The sequence below is a fragment of the Pelodiscus sinensis genome, chromosome 3 (assembly GCF_052426305.1).
Source record: "Pelodiscus sinensis isolate ZL-2025 chromosome 3, ASM5242630v1, whole genome shotgun sequence".
Taxonomy (NCBI): domain Eukaryota; kingdom Metazoa; phylum Chordata; order Testudines; family Trionychidae; genus Pelodiscus; species Pelodiscus sinensis.
This window is the reverse complement of record NC_143054.1, coordinates 99,484,526-99,498,911: the sequence shown is the minus strand read 5'-3', so window position 1 is coordinate 99,498,911 and position 14,386 is coordinate 99,484,526. Positions and strand designations below refer to the sequence as shown.

The 14,386-nt window shown below is 42.2% G+C and overlaps 1 protein-coding gene across 12 annotated transcripts in view; it reads left to right on the top strand.

Annotated features, from left to right (window-relative positions):
* MAP7 (microtubule associated protein 7) overlaps positions 1-14,386 on the top strand; it is a 193,305-nt gene that overhangs the window by 17,807 nt on the left and 161,112 nt on the right. For 6 of the 12 annotated variants that reach the window (XM_089777272.1, XM_089777269.1, XM_089777271.1 and 3 more), the window contains exon 2: positions 9,399-9,505. The exons of 1 other annotated variant lie outside the window; for it this stretch is intronic. In XM_089777272.1, coding sequence (XP_089633398.1) covers positions 9,399-9,505 — 107 coding nt within the window. Of the gene's footprint in view, positions 1-1,838; positions 2,475-9,398; positions 9,506-14,386 lie in introns of those variants that run through there. 5 more of the 12 variants (XM_089777276.1, XM_089777277.1, XM_089777275.1 and 2 more) reach the window with 4 other exon arrangements.

Genomic DNA, 14,386 nt, shown 5'->3' with positions numbered 1-14,386 from the left:
CTACAAAATGGAATGGTTAAAAAGAACAGGAGCTTATTTTTCTTGAAATACATATACATAAACATGAAAGGAAGTGAATTATCATCAGCCAGTCATATAAGAGAAGCATTTTTCATACACACTTTAAATTCTTCTATTCTTTTGGAAGCAGAGCCTTGCTATCTTTGAAAACTGTGAATGGTACACAAGAGGTTAAACCCATTCTAATATATGTGGGTGTGTACCTGCAATTACACACATCTTTGGTGTGGCATGCATGTACATGGACAGGATTTCAACAACTGAAGCTTAGTTCCAGTTTATTTTTTTTCCAATACAAAATAGCAGCCTGAATAAACATTAGGAGACAAATTGCTGAGGAAGGAATAACTTGTATCAAAGTGGATTTTTTTTTAAATCTTTGTTTTGGCCAACGTCTTTCAATACAAAGCACCTTCTGCCATATAGACTGATGACAACTGTTTAGTAATAACTTCCATGGTATGCTCAGATAAGCTAGGATATTGCCAAGAACAAGAGCCTGGTGAAGAGGAAATAAAGGGATCGGGCAAGAGAGCTAGTAGACCTGGCTCAGAGCCTGTGCTTAGAATATCTTACGGTTTTCTTGGGTTCCTTTTTCTCTTGCTCAGATACAGAGCATGAAGGCTTTGTGGCTATGCTGTGCTTCCTCATTGCACAGTTTTTCCCAATTAAATGACATGGCTAATGTGTTGCGAGAACAGGGCTGTCACCTCTTCCTGACCTCCTAATGTCCTATCCTCAGAGAATGGCAGGCAATATGACAGTGCTATTTCCAGGTAACCAGTTTGGATATGCTGTTTGAAGGTAATGTGGCTAATCTTAACTCTGCCCCATTTCCTCAACCTCCCCCCCCCCCAATACTATAGATGACACCCTTTCATCTGCATAACTCCATATCATCTGCACTGGCAGTATGAGCCCCATATTGCTACTATATTGTCTGATGGCATATATACTATAGTGAATTTGCCATCTACATGTAGATGACACAGGAAGAAAGGTGAGAGAGAACATTGTAGGCTAGGTGTATGAAATCTCCGATTCTGAAATGTGGACATAGAAGAACACTTAGCAACTTCTGAGAGTACAAACCATTTTTAGGGTTTTGTAGAAATTTAAAAAATTAATAGTATTTGATGTGCCAACTGTGCTCTTAGCTTGAGGTTGAGAAATGGTGCAAGTGTTGAAGAAGGCTAAGCTTACTTGCAAAACCAGCCATTCAGGGCTTTGCAAAAATAGTTTTAAAAAAATGAGAAGATTGCGAAAGTGTGGGCAGGTCCTCTGTTGGAGAAGGTGAATGAGAATCCAGAACCACTATGTTAAACTTGGCCATCATGATGGGGGAAACATTGCTGGTTATAATGGATTGCAATTTAGCCTTTCTGCACAAGTGATTGTTGTTCATTAATGGCCTCTTTACTTAAAACTGACATTGCAATACTGAATGTTCACTGCACATTCAACTTGGCTTTGTTCACATGATCAGTATAAAAAATGTACGGTTGTTTACGTTTTCCAGGCATAAATCACTCAACACTTGGCAGTAATCCTGGGTGTATGTTCTCTTATTGCAACTGCAAAAGGTATGTAATGCTTGTGAAAGTGTTACATGAAAAACTCATGTTTCGGTTTTGGTTAAGCTGAAGACTGTAAACTTTAATAAACAGAAGCAAGCTGGCAAAATGCAGGCTCATGCCTGCAGCCTTTTAGGTTTCTTGTCGCTCAATACTCATCTGCTTGTGCAAGCAGAACTCCATCCTCCTACCGCCCTGCGCAGAGAGAAGGAGCAGCCCAGTGGACTAGGTGGTTAGAGCTCTTTACGTTGTAACCCTTTGCTCTAAGTATGCAGGAGCAAGCATTCGGCAGGCTGCTTTCTGCAGCCGAGGAGACAACATTCATAGACTTCCTTTGATTAGGATATGTCACTGTTGTCAGGGCAACTGTTAACGGTGGCGTATCGTATTTTTTCCTCCTGTGTTGCGTGCTGAATATTTTAGTGTGCTGTAGCTGGAAGAAGCTTGGGGAAGAGGTGCTGCTGCAGAACCGGGAAGCTGTGGGCTGGGATCTGATTGAACAGGTTAAAACAGCGAAGAGAGGCATCCAAACCAATGTGCCTTTAATTAGGGCTTTTCTTGAAGGTGGATGAAACTGTAGCCTCTCAGCTGCCAAGTGGATGTTGGTATTTGTCAGCTCTTTGCCTACTGCTTACCCATAGGGGATCTATTACAAGTGCTCAAATGAGAAGGCAGGTCTGCAGCTAGCTGCTACACAGGCACTGCAGTTTCTTAAATATATATATATAGTAATCAGTAGCAGCAATATGCCTGGTGCAGCTACTGTTATCCGACAAGAGAGATTGAAGAAGACAAATACAAGGACAAATCCTCCTGGTTTATTCACCATTAATGAAGAAGATGAGCAGCAGAAGAATGGGAATTTCAAAAGACTGAAAGGTATATCTTAGTGTTCTCTGTAGTACATGCTGCGTAGCATACAGTACATTCTACTCCTGACGGCATGCAGTACAGCTAGTAATTGTGCCCTATTGGTGCAGTTTTTCAATGGATGTTTTCATACTATATTCATTTTTGCGCACTATAAATGGTAGATATATTTTCAGTGAACTGGATTACTGACCTATTAATTTAATTGCTACTTCTGTTTTAAAATCTTATTTACCAAAAACGTGACTTTTTAACAAAGTTATTACTAATCCCATTATCAGCTAGAGATTAGAGTTTCATTATAAAGGTGTACCATGAATTGCATTGTACCTTCCCTATAAAGACTCCTAGATTCTCTCCACCCTTCTCTCTCCCCCCCCCCCCCCCCGTGTTCATATTCTGATGAGGTGAATGTCTTTTAAAAATAGTTTGTTGTAGGTTTGCAGAATGAGTGAAGCTACAGCAGCCGATGTGGAAGGCAGCCTAGTTTTTGTACAGGATATGGAATGCCTGATGACAGAGGGCAGAAAATTTTTTTTGAATACTGTAACTTTGATTAGTCTATGAGCAAAAATGTGACGCTTCCCATCAAGCTAAATTGGTGAGAACAAAGTCCTTGTTGGTTTTTTTTTTTTAATAGTACAGTAGTTGATTGTAATAGAGATCTATCAAACGTATCCCGCATAATGTAATCTCGTCAGCCAGGACTCCTAAGGTTTAAATTCTCTTGGTATGACTACAATCCTGCGTCTTTGAATCAAACTGGAATTTTAAATTTGTGCTGTCACTATTCTAATTCTCTCTGCCTGCTCAAGGGATTCCCTCAATACATGAAACTTCCTTTTCTCTTATTCAGGAAACAAAACAATTAGGTGCCGGAGTTTGTTTTGTTTTGGGTTTGCTTTCTTTGTTACCAAACAAATCTTGCTTGATAAATATCAGTCACCTGTAACTTGAGGGTATCAGGTTTTGAAAAGGAGAGCCTCACAGGCAAATATTTAAATATCAGAATAGGTTACCTTATTTGGGGCTGACAATTATTTTCTTGTTTTTGAATGAATAGCTATCTGGCTTTTTTAAAAGTCCCATGTTTTTAACTCCTTTGTATTCTAGTTTACCTTCTTCAAGAAAAAATATAAAGACCTCACACAGATCTGAGCTTCAACTACAGTAATCAATGCTAGCACAGCTGTCAAGGCCTTATGTATATAGCTACTTGCTCTACTGTTTGTACAAACCCATATATATTCCAGAGAGGAAAACTTTTTAGTACTTTAAGAAGCCAGTTATGTCTTATACCCATTGGGAGAGTTTCAGAAGCAATAGGACACAAGGCTCTGTATAACTGCTTCCCTGTTTGGTTTGGTGTGTTTGAATAGCACTTTCCAGTTTTTCAAGCTACAGGTTCTTGTCATCTTGTTTGTGTTGGGGGAGAAGTGTGTTGGGAGATAAAGCATTTCTATACAATTTAATTCTATACCCTTTTTTGGATGGGTTCAGGATTGGTACTTTTTTTTCATTTTCCCCTTCTTTTGCTTTCTCATTCTCCTCTTATCCTCCCTCTCCTTTGTTATTTCTCTGAGTGGGGTGGAAAAGTGCTCCTTTCATATCTGTGTCATTTTGTATCAGCCAGTAGAGTGGGGCAGAAGGATATTGCAATAGGAAAGTTCCCACTTCCCAACTTGCTGGAGTAAAAACCCTATTGGAGTCTCCATCTAAAGTGGGGTCTATTATATCCCAGTTCTGAGTTAAGTAAAATGTAAACAATTGTGGGGGGAGAGGAGAGAAACAGACAAGAACATGTGATCCTGCTGCAGTTTTGGCAAGTTACCTGTGAATTTGTTCAGATGCATTGGTAAATGGTGCATGATCTATCAGAGATTGTTAAAAATATTTTGAAAGAGTAGCTCTTTCTAATTGTTTCTCTGAAGACATGAAATGACTTTTCCCGTTTCTACAGGAGTTTATAACTCTTGTGTTTGGGAGAGGGAGAAGTTGGTGTCTGAACATTCTCTTCACCTGCCTGGTACCACACAAGGCTGTGTCAAAGTGGTTCTGTGCTCACTGAAGCAGAGGCAAAAGGCACTTGATCAGTCCAGGTGTGACTTCTTTCAATTTTCTGTTGCCCGTTAATTCTCTGGCACCATTCTCTGAGTGCAGCTTAATCCCAGTTCTCTCTCTGTTTCATCAACTATATGCTCAGCTTGCTGTGCAGCTGCTGAGATGCTTTTCCAAAACATAGTAGGTTAGTATCATCATCTTAATGCAGGAGTGGGAAACCTAAGGCTCGGGGACTAGATACAGCCCCTGGCTTGCATGGATCTGGCCTCTGAGGCTTGGGGCTTCCCCCTCCCACTATTGGGGAGCTCACACTGGTGAGGGATGGGTTTTTTTGTTTCTTACTTGTGTGCAGCCCCCAACTGATTTTTTTTTCAGTGGGTCAGTGACCCCAACCCAAAAAAGGTTCCCCACACTTGTCTTAATGTGAGATGTGCAAAATAATCTAATAGGTTCTTTCTATCTCTAATTTCTGTGATCTGGGATGGAGATCTCCTGTACTGTACTTCCCAGCCCAGGAGGTCACTCCCATGGACCTGGTTTTTTTTAGAAAGTAATATGTTTAAAAACTCAGCAGGGTAAACAATGGGTTTTGTAGTATATTTTTAAAATACTTTTGTGTACTGGGCAGGACTCCAATAATATTTGGATTTATTTAGAATATGAGGCTTTCAATGGGTTGACTTCAAAGGTAACTACTGTATTTCCTTTCACTCGTGTCCTTGAGTGTCTGTCCTTATTGTAATTTGAGAAGAGGTCTGAGAGATCTTGAGTTTGCTCTTTCAGAGCAAACAGTCACATTGAAAATGGTTTGCATGCATTTTTTAAAATCAAAGGTATGCTGGAAACATGCAACGGTCCATCCAGTTCAATGTTTCTGCTCTTATATTGCATTTAATCTGAATCTCTTTTTTTTTTTTTAATTTTACCCTTTAATGCCCTCCTCTAGAAATAAATGTAGGAATCTCTTTTTTAGGAAAAAGAGAAGGTGGCAGTGATTGACTGCTGGGTGACTGGTGTTGGCTACTATTTTTCTCTGCCCTTCTCATCCTGTCAGATAGCTAACTGCTGGTTAGAAGGGCGAGCAAAGGTAGGTTCTGTCCCCTGGTCCCTCACTGATGATTTCCTGTGTGTGGTATGTTCTGTGTTTCTGAAGACTGTAATAACCTTGGCTGGATAATCTTCTGCAATTTTTTGCCAGTCACCTCCCCTTTCTTTAATCTATTTGTTGTTGATGTTCTTAATGACTAGTTAATGATCCAGCTCTTTATAATATGCTCCTTGGAAGCCCTGAATGTTGTGTTTTTCACAGGAGAGTCTCATGTCAGGAAGTATGAGTATCACCCCAGAACCATTCAGACACAGCTTTCCCTTCTTTCTTTTTCCTTTTTTTCTGATGGACTTTGACTGTTTCTTTTGTCTGAAGTTTTCTGTATTTGTATCCAGGCTATTAGTTAAAACACACCTAGTTGTAGTAAGATATAAAAACCAAAACACAAGTGAACTCAAATGCATGTCTAATGGGGAAGTAATTTTTATTTTAAACTCTGAATTTTCACTTTGAAATAAAATGTACACAAAAGCAATATAAAGCAAATTCTAGATCATCTCATCTGAAGAAATGGGTTTTGCCCACGAAAGCTCATGATAGTATAGACATATATATTTGTTCGTTTCTAAGCCACAGGACTAGTTACAGACTAACACATCTACCCCCTGAGACTTTTGAATGTATTCATTTTTAAAGAGAAGTCTGTACTTAAATACTATATCTGAAAGAAAAGTTTTTAACAATCATTTTGTTGTAGTGGCCCTGGTATCCAGGTTTTGTGAAGCTAGCTAATTAGCTAGGAGTTTCCCAGGTGATAAATCTGAGGCACTATTTATTTCAAAGTTAAAGTCTGAACTTGAATTGATGTCCGCTTCCCATTGGGATCACCACACATCTTAAATTGGAACCATTGTTTCTTCTTTCTGCTAAGTAGCCTTAGAAAATGGTGAACATTAGGCAAGATGAGTCCTATATGCCTCCTGAAGTATCTCTTTTGACCTGGTTTTTAATTTATTACTTAACTTCACAAATTGCATAGCCATTTCTTGGGATAGAACAAAAGGGTTTTATGCTACAACAGTCATGTTAATTTTATTTCAAAAACAGTATTTTTGTTGGAAGAGCTGATTGTCAATGTCTGGATTCACTTTAGAATGAAGTCCTGGGATCATCAGAATTGTGCAACTTTATTTTGTATTTCTGAAACATTGAAGTGAGCTCATATGTAGTGAGCTCAGCATCCATACAGCTAGAGTTTTTGGAAGTTTGCTTAATCCGGGAATCCATACTTCTAAACCAGACTTGTGGAAATGTGTGTTGTGTGGCATTTGTATCAGACATATAATTAGGGTTGCCAGGTGTCCGGTATTGAACCGGACAGCCCAGTATTTCTGTCTTCCATCCGGTTAAAAAAAATTCCGAAAATACCAGGCATTTTAAATGTTTGTTTTCTGTTTTTCCTGAGGCCCAGCTTAGGCGCCCAATGGAAGGCCGCGTGGGACACGTGGCGCAGCTCGTGCTGGCTGGGGCAGAGGGAGGGGAAGAGTGGGAATTAAAGGGGCTGTGACTGCATTTTGGCTCTGACCCTCCCCCCCTTTTTTATTTTGCTCAACATAAATTTTTTCTGGCTTTGGGGGGGCGGGGACTGTTGTTTTTTGTGAAACCATCTTGGAACCCTAGGCATATTGTGTATACTTGCAGCAATGTGTGAAGTACTGACACTGTGTATCCAGCTACCACAGGTATAAAGAGCATTGTAGATGGTGAGGCTATGTGTAGGGGTGTTGAGTAGAGGTACACCTGAATCCTATGTACATTACACAGCTCTCTGTGCCTCAAGCAATGCTTCCCACATCTACACTGCTGTTTTTAGCAGTGTAATATCTTGCTGGCAGAGGCTTGCACAAGTGTATGCAAGGCCTGAGATCATAGGCTTTTAGGGGCAGGGACTGTCTTTTTGTGCTTTTACAGTAGTTTGCACAATGGAGTCCTGCTCCCTGACTTGAACTCCTAGGCACTGCCCAAATACAAATAATAGTGCACCTCTCTGAAGTTGGGTGAATTCCTTGCTTTGTTTACTTATTAATGGCTAAGAAAAAGGAAAGCTGCTCAGCATATTGAAACCCCCCGGACAGAAACTCTCTTTCAAAAGTATGTACAGATTTGAAGGGCTTATAGAAGTCTTTGTAATCAAGTTGTTTTGTGCTGATTATCAATTGGCTCTCCAGGATTGCAGTTTAGGCTGTATCTGCAAAGAAGCCAGATAAAGTAAGCACAGAACAATTCATTTATAGTTTTATAATCTCCCTAACCCATCAAGTTTCTGCGTGTCTTGTATATAGGGTTACCAACTTTCCAACTGCAAGAAACTGAACACCCTTGCCAGGCACAGCCCACCCCTCAGGCCCTGCCCCTCTCTTTCTCCTAAGGACCCACCCTCTCTCCATCCTCCCTGCCTCCCCCACATTTGCTGATTTTTCACTGGACTGGGGCACAGGATTGAGGTATTAGAGGGGGTGCAGGCTTTGGTGTGGGGCTTGGGGTGAAGGAGGGGGCTCTGAGCTCAGCAGTGGTGCTAGGGACTCAGTGTGGGAGGGTGTTGGGGTGTGGGAGAGGGTGAAGAGTACAGGCTCTGGGTGTAACTTGCCTCAGGTGGCTCCTGGAAGTGGCTGGTATGATCCTCTGCCTCCTAGGTGCAGGGGTGGCCACAGTACTCTGTGAGCTGCTGACTGTAGGTGCCACTCCCAGAGTTCTCATTGGATGTGGTTCCCACCCAATGACAGCTGCGGAACTGTATTTGGAAACCCTCCCCTCCCCCCTAGTGATCCTTGCCCCTAAGTGCCACTTGCTGGAGCTACACAAAGTTGGCAGCCAACCAGACTTTTAATAGCCGGGTCTGCTATGCTGACCAGAACCACCACAGTCCCTTTTTGACCAGGCATTGTGGTCAAAAAACAGATGCTTGACAACTCCACTTGTACGGGTATGACTAGAAAGCCACACACTTATCCCCATTTACCTGTTCATGTTCTCTCTTCCTCCACTTTACACAGTACAGGCAGTCCCTGACTTACAAACGGGTTACATTCCGAACACCTGATTATAACTCGATTTGGTCGTAAGTTGGAAATACCCTTAAACGCTCTGCCAGCGCTGTTCGAAAAATTTGACGTACATGGTTCTCAACTTGAAAATATTATAATGGGGTTAATGAGAGGTTGGTCGTAAGTATGGATGGTCGTAAGTCGGTGTGTTCATAAGTCGGGGAGTGGCTGTATACATTCCTGACCTTTTCACGAATTGTTTCTAATTAAATAAATTATTTGAACAAAACAAAGTGTCAGAACTAACAACAGTTTGAGTGCCGTAGCTAGTGTGAGATTGCCTTTTGAAACTGGTACTGTTGAAAATACCTACAAAGTTACATCTATATGTCTGGCACATGTGTTCATGCTAGAAGTGCGTCAATGGGCTTGTGCCATAAATCGGAATAAGTAATTTTGAAATGCTATGGTAAATAAAGGAAAATACATCTCCATTAAACTATCAATAAAAACCTTCTTCACCTCTGGGTGATGTAAAACTATTAAGGGATGGTACCTATTAATCTGCTGAGTGAGTAGAGCTGCTCATTCCAAGGCCAGTCAAAAGTGTGTTAGGTCTCTAAATAACAACACTGAGTGTCTCAGTTGTCTTGAAAACAAAACAAGAAAAGGGTCATTTTTTCCCCTTTGACGCGTGGCAGCGATGTCTCTGATGATCACAGAAAGATTCTGCATCTGGTGCCTAGATGGTAACATTGCTATGTAATGTTTGTGTTTCAGCTGCAGGCTTTATTCATCTGGAGAGGTCAGAGAGATTTCCGTTGATACAACTGCTTCTGCTTTTAGTATAACTTCTCGGCAGGCGTTAGGGAAAGGGAGGAATTTCTGTAAGTTGTTACATTTTGACAATGGTCTAACGCTTAATTTCAGTGTGTTTTTTGGTCCTCTGTGTATGTGTATGCTAGGGTGCCTGGGGTCTGGGTTTTGACTGGAACACTTGGTCAAAAAGGGACTCGGGCAGCTCTGGTCAGCATTGCTGACCAGTCCATTAAAAGTGCAGTCAGTAGAGCTAAAGCACGCTCCCTGTCTTCCCTGGCTTTGCACAGCTCCCGGAAGCAGCCAGCATGTCCAGTTCCTGGGCACAGGTGCCAGGGAAGCTCCAGGAGCTGCCTTCACCTGCAAGCACCAGCTCTATATGTCCCATTGGCTGGGAACTGCGGGGGGGCACCAGCAGACAGGGGCCCACTGACCTCTGCCTAAGAGCTTGACATGCTGGTCGCCTCCTCCCCAGTCCAGTGCCTTTGGTGCACCCCAAACTGCACATCTACTGCCACACACCAGAGCCTGCACTCCCTTACCCTAATCCTCAGCCCCACCCTGACCCCTCTCTGCACCTAGGGTTGCCAGATGGCTTCAACAAAAATACCAGACACACTTATAGACTCATAGACTTTAAGGTCAGAAGGGACCATTATGATCATCTAGTCTGACCCCCTGCACAGTGCAGGCCACAAAATCTCACCCACCCCTCCTAGAATAATCCTCTCACCTATATCTCAGATATTGAAGCCTTCAAATACTTTGAAGACCCCAAGATGCAGAGAATCCTCTAGCTGTGATCTGTACCCCATGCTACAGAGGAAGGCGAAAAACCGCCAGGGCCTCTGCCAATCTACCCTGGAGGAAAATTCCTTCCCGACCCCAAATATGGCGATCAGCTAAACCCTGAGCATGTGGGCAAGACTCATCAGCCAGACACCCAGAAAGTTCTCTATAGTAACTCCTATCATCCCTCCATTGACCTATTTCCCACTGATAATGAATGGTCAATTAGCTACCAAGATTGTTATCTCATCAAACCATCCCCTTCATGAACCCATCTAGTTTAATCTTGAAACCAGATAGATCTTTTGCCCCCACTACTTTCCTTGGAAGGCCGTTCCAGAACCTCACTCCTCTAATGGTTAGAAACCTTCGTCTAATTTCAAGTCTAAACTTCCTACTAGCCAGCTTATATCCATTTGTTCTTGTGTCCACATTGGTATTAAATTTAAATAATTCCTCTCCCTCCCTGGTATTTATCCCTCTAATATATTTAAAAAGTGCAATCATGTCCCCCCTCAGCCTTCTTTTGGTTAAAGTAAACAAGCCAAGCTCCTTGAGTCTCCTTTCATAAGACAGGTTTTCCATTCCTCGGATCATCCTAGTGGCCCTTCTTTGTACCTGTTCCAGTTTGAATTCATCCTTCTTATACATGTGAGACCAGAACTGCACACAGTATTCCAAATGGGGTCTCACCAATGCCTTGTATAATGGCACTAACACCTCCTTATCCATACTGGAAATACCTCGCCTAATACATCCCAAGATCGTATTAGCCTTTTTCACGGCCATATCACAATGGCGGCTCATAGTCATTCTATAATCAGCCAGGACTCCGAGGTCCTTCTCCTCCTCCGTTACTTCCAACTGATGTGTCCCCAGCTTATAACTAAAATTCTTGTTATTAATCCCTAAATGCATAACCTTACACTTCTCACTATTAAATTTCATCCTATTGCTATCACTCCAATTTACAAGATCTTCCTGTATGATATCCCGATCCTTTTCTGAATTGGCAATAGCTCCCAACTTTGTGTCATCTGCAAATTTTATTAGAACACTTCCACTTTTGGTGCCAAGATCAGCAATAAAAAGATTAAATAAAATTGGCCCCAAAACTGATCCCTGAGGAACTTCGCTAGTAACCTTCCTCCAACCTGACAGTTCATCTTTCAATATGACCCGCTGTAGTCTCCCCTTTAACCAGTTGCTTATCCACCTCTCAACTTTCATATTAATCCCTATCTTTTCTAATTTAACCAATAATTCCCCATGTGGTACTGTATCAAATGCCTTACTAAAGTCTAGGTAGATTAGATCCACTGCATTTCCTTTATCTAAAATATCTGTTACTTTCTCAAAAAAGGAGATCAGGTTGGTTTGGCACGATCTACGTTTTGTAAAACCATGTTGTAGTTTGTCCCAATTGCTTAGCCTCAATGTCTCTAACTACTTTCTCCTTCAAAATTTTTTCCAGGATCTTACATACTACAGATGTCAAACTAACAGGCCTATAGTTACCCGGGTCGCTTTTTTTCCCCTTTCTTAAAAATCGGAACTATTAGCAATTCTCCAATCAAATGGTACAACCCCGAGTTTAGAGATTTATTAAAAAATTTTGCTTAATGGACTTGCAAGTTCATGTGCCAGTTCCTTTAATATTCTTGGATGAAGATTATCTGGGCCCCCTGCTTTACTCCCATTAAGATGTTCAAGTTTGGCTTTTACCTCGGATATGGTAATATCTACCTCCTTATCTTTAGTCCCATTTGTTAACTTACCATTATCCCTAAGCTCTTCATTAGCCTCATTAAAGACTGAAGCAAAGTATTTGTTCAAATATTGGGCCATTCCTAGATTATCCTTAACCTTCACTCCATCCTTAGTAATTAGCGGTCCTACTTCTTCTTTTTTTGTTTTTTTTCCTATTTATATGGCTATAAAACCTTTTACTATAGGTTTTAATTCCCTTTGCAAGGTCCAACTCTACCTGACTTTTAGCCTCTCTCACTTTATCCCTACATGCTCTAACCTCAATAAGGTAGCTTTCTTTACTAATCCCTCCCATTTTCCACTCCTTATATGCTTTCTGCTTTTTCTTAATCACCTCTCTGAGATGCTTGCTCATCCAGCTTGGTCTAACACACCTGCCTATAGATTACATAACAATCTAGATTACATCTTATTTAGAAAGTACCAGACATTTATATTAGTCTGATGAAATAAAGATTAGCGTTAAACGTAATTAATATTTAAAAAACATACCGCCAACTGAAAGTCCCCATGGCCTGTTGAGGGAAGGAGCAGCTCAACCGAAATTTGGGGTAGTGCATACAATTTTTGAGTGCAGATTAATATCTCAGCCTGTTCACTAGCAGTGTGCTAGCCAGTGAAGTACTGATTGTTCAAATTGTGGCATCTAATCAGCTAACGTCTAATGTCTCTATCTTCTCCCCCTTTAGAACACTCAGAGCATCTTTAGAAATATTAAGCATGCTTGTAGGCTGCATTTTTGCATTGCCAAGTTTCGGAAGAATATTTTTCAATTTAAATGTAACCTGGCTGAAAAAGCAGGGTTTATTGTGGAACTGCTAGCAGAACTGTATACACACTGATGTAACTCAGCAGAGCAAGCTACAGGTACTGTCTTTTTCTTCTGAATTTTGCTACGGTAAGCTTGCCAGAAAGTTTTTTGGAAATGTGAGTTTATCCAGTTATCTAAGAGAGAGGCAGCAGTGTGGGGGAGGGAAGAGGAGAGGAGGCGGCTTTTAAGCCAGCTTTCCATGTGTACCAGCTCCATGGACCCAACTACTCCCCTCCCGCTGCCACCTACAGAGGCCGCGGGGGTGGGCAGGCAAGAGCTGGTACAAGGGGCGGGGGCAGACGGCCATGATATCATGTCCTTTTAGAAGAAGGGTGAGCAGGGAAGGCTGCCACGAAGCTGCCTCTGTCCACTGTGGACCCAGGCTCACCCAGGACAGAGGCTGCTCCACGGCAGCAGCTCCTGTCTGTAGGAGTCCAAGTTCACCATGGACAGGGGATGCTTCCATGGAACAGCATCTGTCCGTGAAGAGCTCGGGACCCCCCAACCAACAGCGGCTGGTGCTGCCCCACTCTGCTGCCTCTGTATTAGAGGCAGCAGAACAGAGTGGCAGGTGCAACCAGTCTGCATGGGAAGCCAGTTTTTAAACTGACTCCCTTAGTGAACCAATTCCCGCCTGCTGCCTCTGATACAGAGGCAGCAGTGCGAGGTGGCAGGGGGCTCTCCGGGAATGGGACTGGGAGCACACTGGTTGCCAGCCCCGCCTCCCAGGGATCATTGAATAGTCATGTAACTGCTAAAATTTGATGCGCTATTCAGTTATACGCTATCTAACATCCCTGCTAACTACATGATTGCTGTATGTTTAGCTGCAGGCAGAATTGCATAGTAAAAAAGGGGAGGATTCACATGGTAGCAGCCAACTTTAGGTTAAAAAAAGGATAGCAATAACAGTAACCATCTAGAGAATGGTATGTCAGACTGTGGGTTTGCAGCACAGATTCAAACACAGTGGTTCCCAAATTTTTTGGCATGTCCCCTTTTTGATTTTTGAGAAACCCTCACCCCCACCCCCAAAAAACCAGCAAACTTGTTGACCCCCCCAAAAAAAGGAACTGTCCAGGCCCGTAGAACAGTTGCAGCCCCTTTAATCCCTGGGACCAGTGTTAATAAAAAAAGGTGCTGGTACTCTGGGGGGGGGGGGGGGGAAGGTTGCCCTTTTAAGAGCAGAGCAGGCATTGCCCTTTTAAGTTGGTCATTTTGAAGTCTGCCCCAGCCAGCCCACACTGATGGGCTCTTTCTTAGTGGGGGGTATTGACGAGGGGGGAGAGATGGGTTGCCTCATGTCCCCCTGGAATTTCTTCACGCACCCCCATGGGGGCATGCCCCTCAGTTTGGGAACCTATGGTCTAACACTATGCCATCATGTCCTTTTAGAAGAAGAAACTTATAGTGCCTACTGTGTCTTTTCTGAAATTATTTCTCAATGTATTATTTACTTTTTGTAGCAGGGCCATTTTTCACCCACTTATTCTATAGTTTAAATAGCAAGTAAATCTGTATTATGAAATTTTCCCTGTTGATCTTTTGAGTAAAAGTGAAACTGAGGACCAAGACTTCTAGG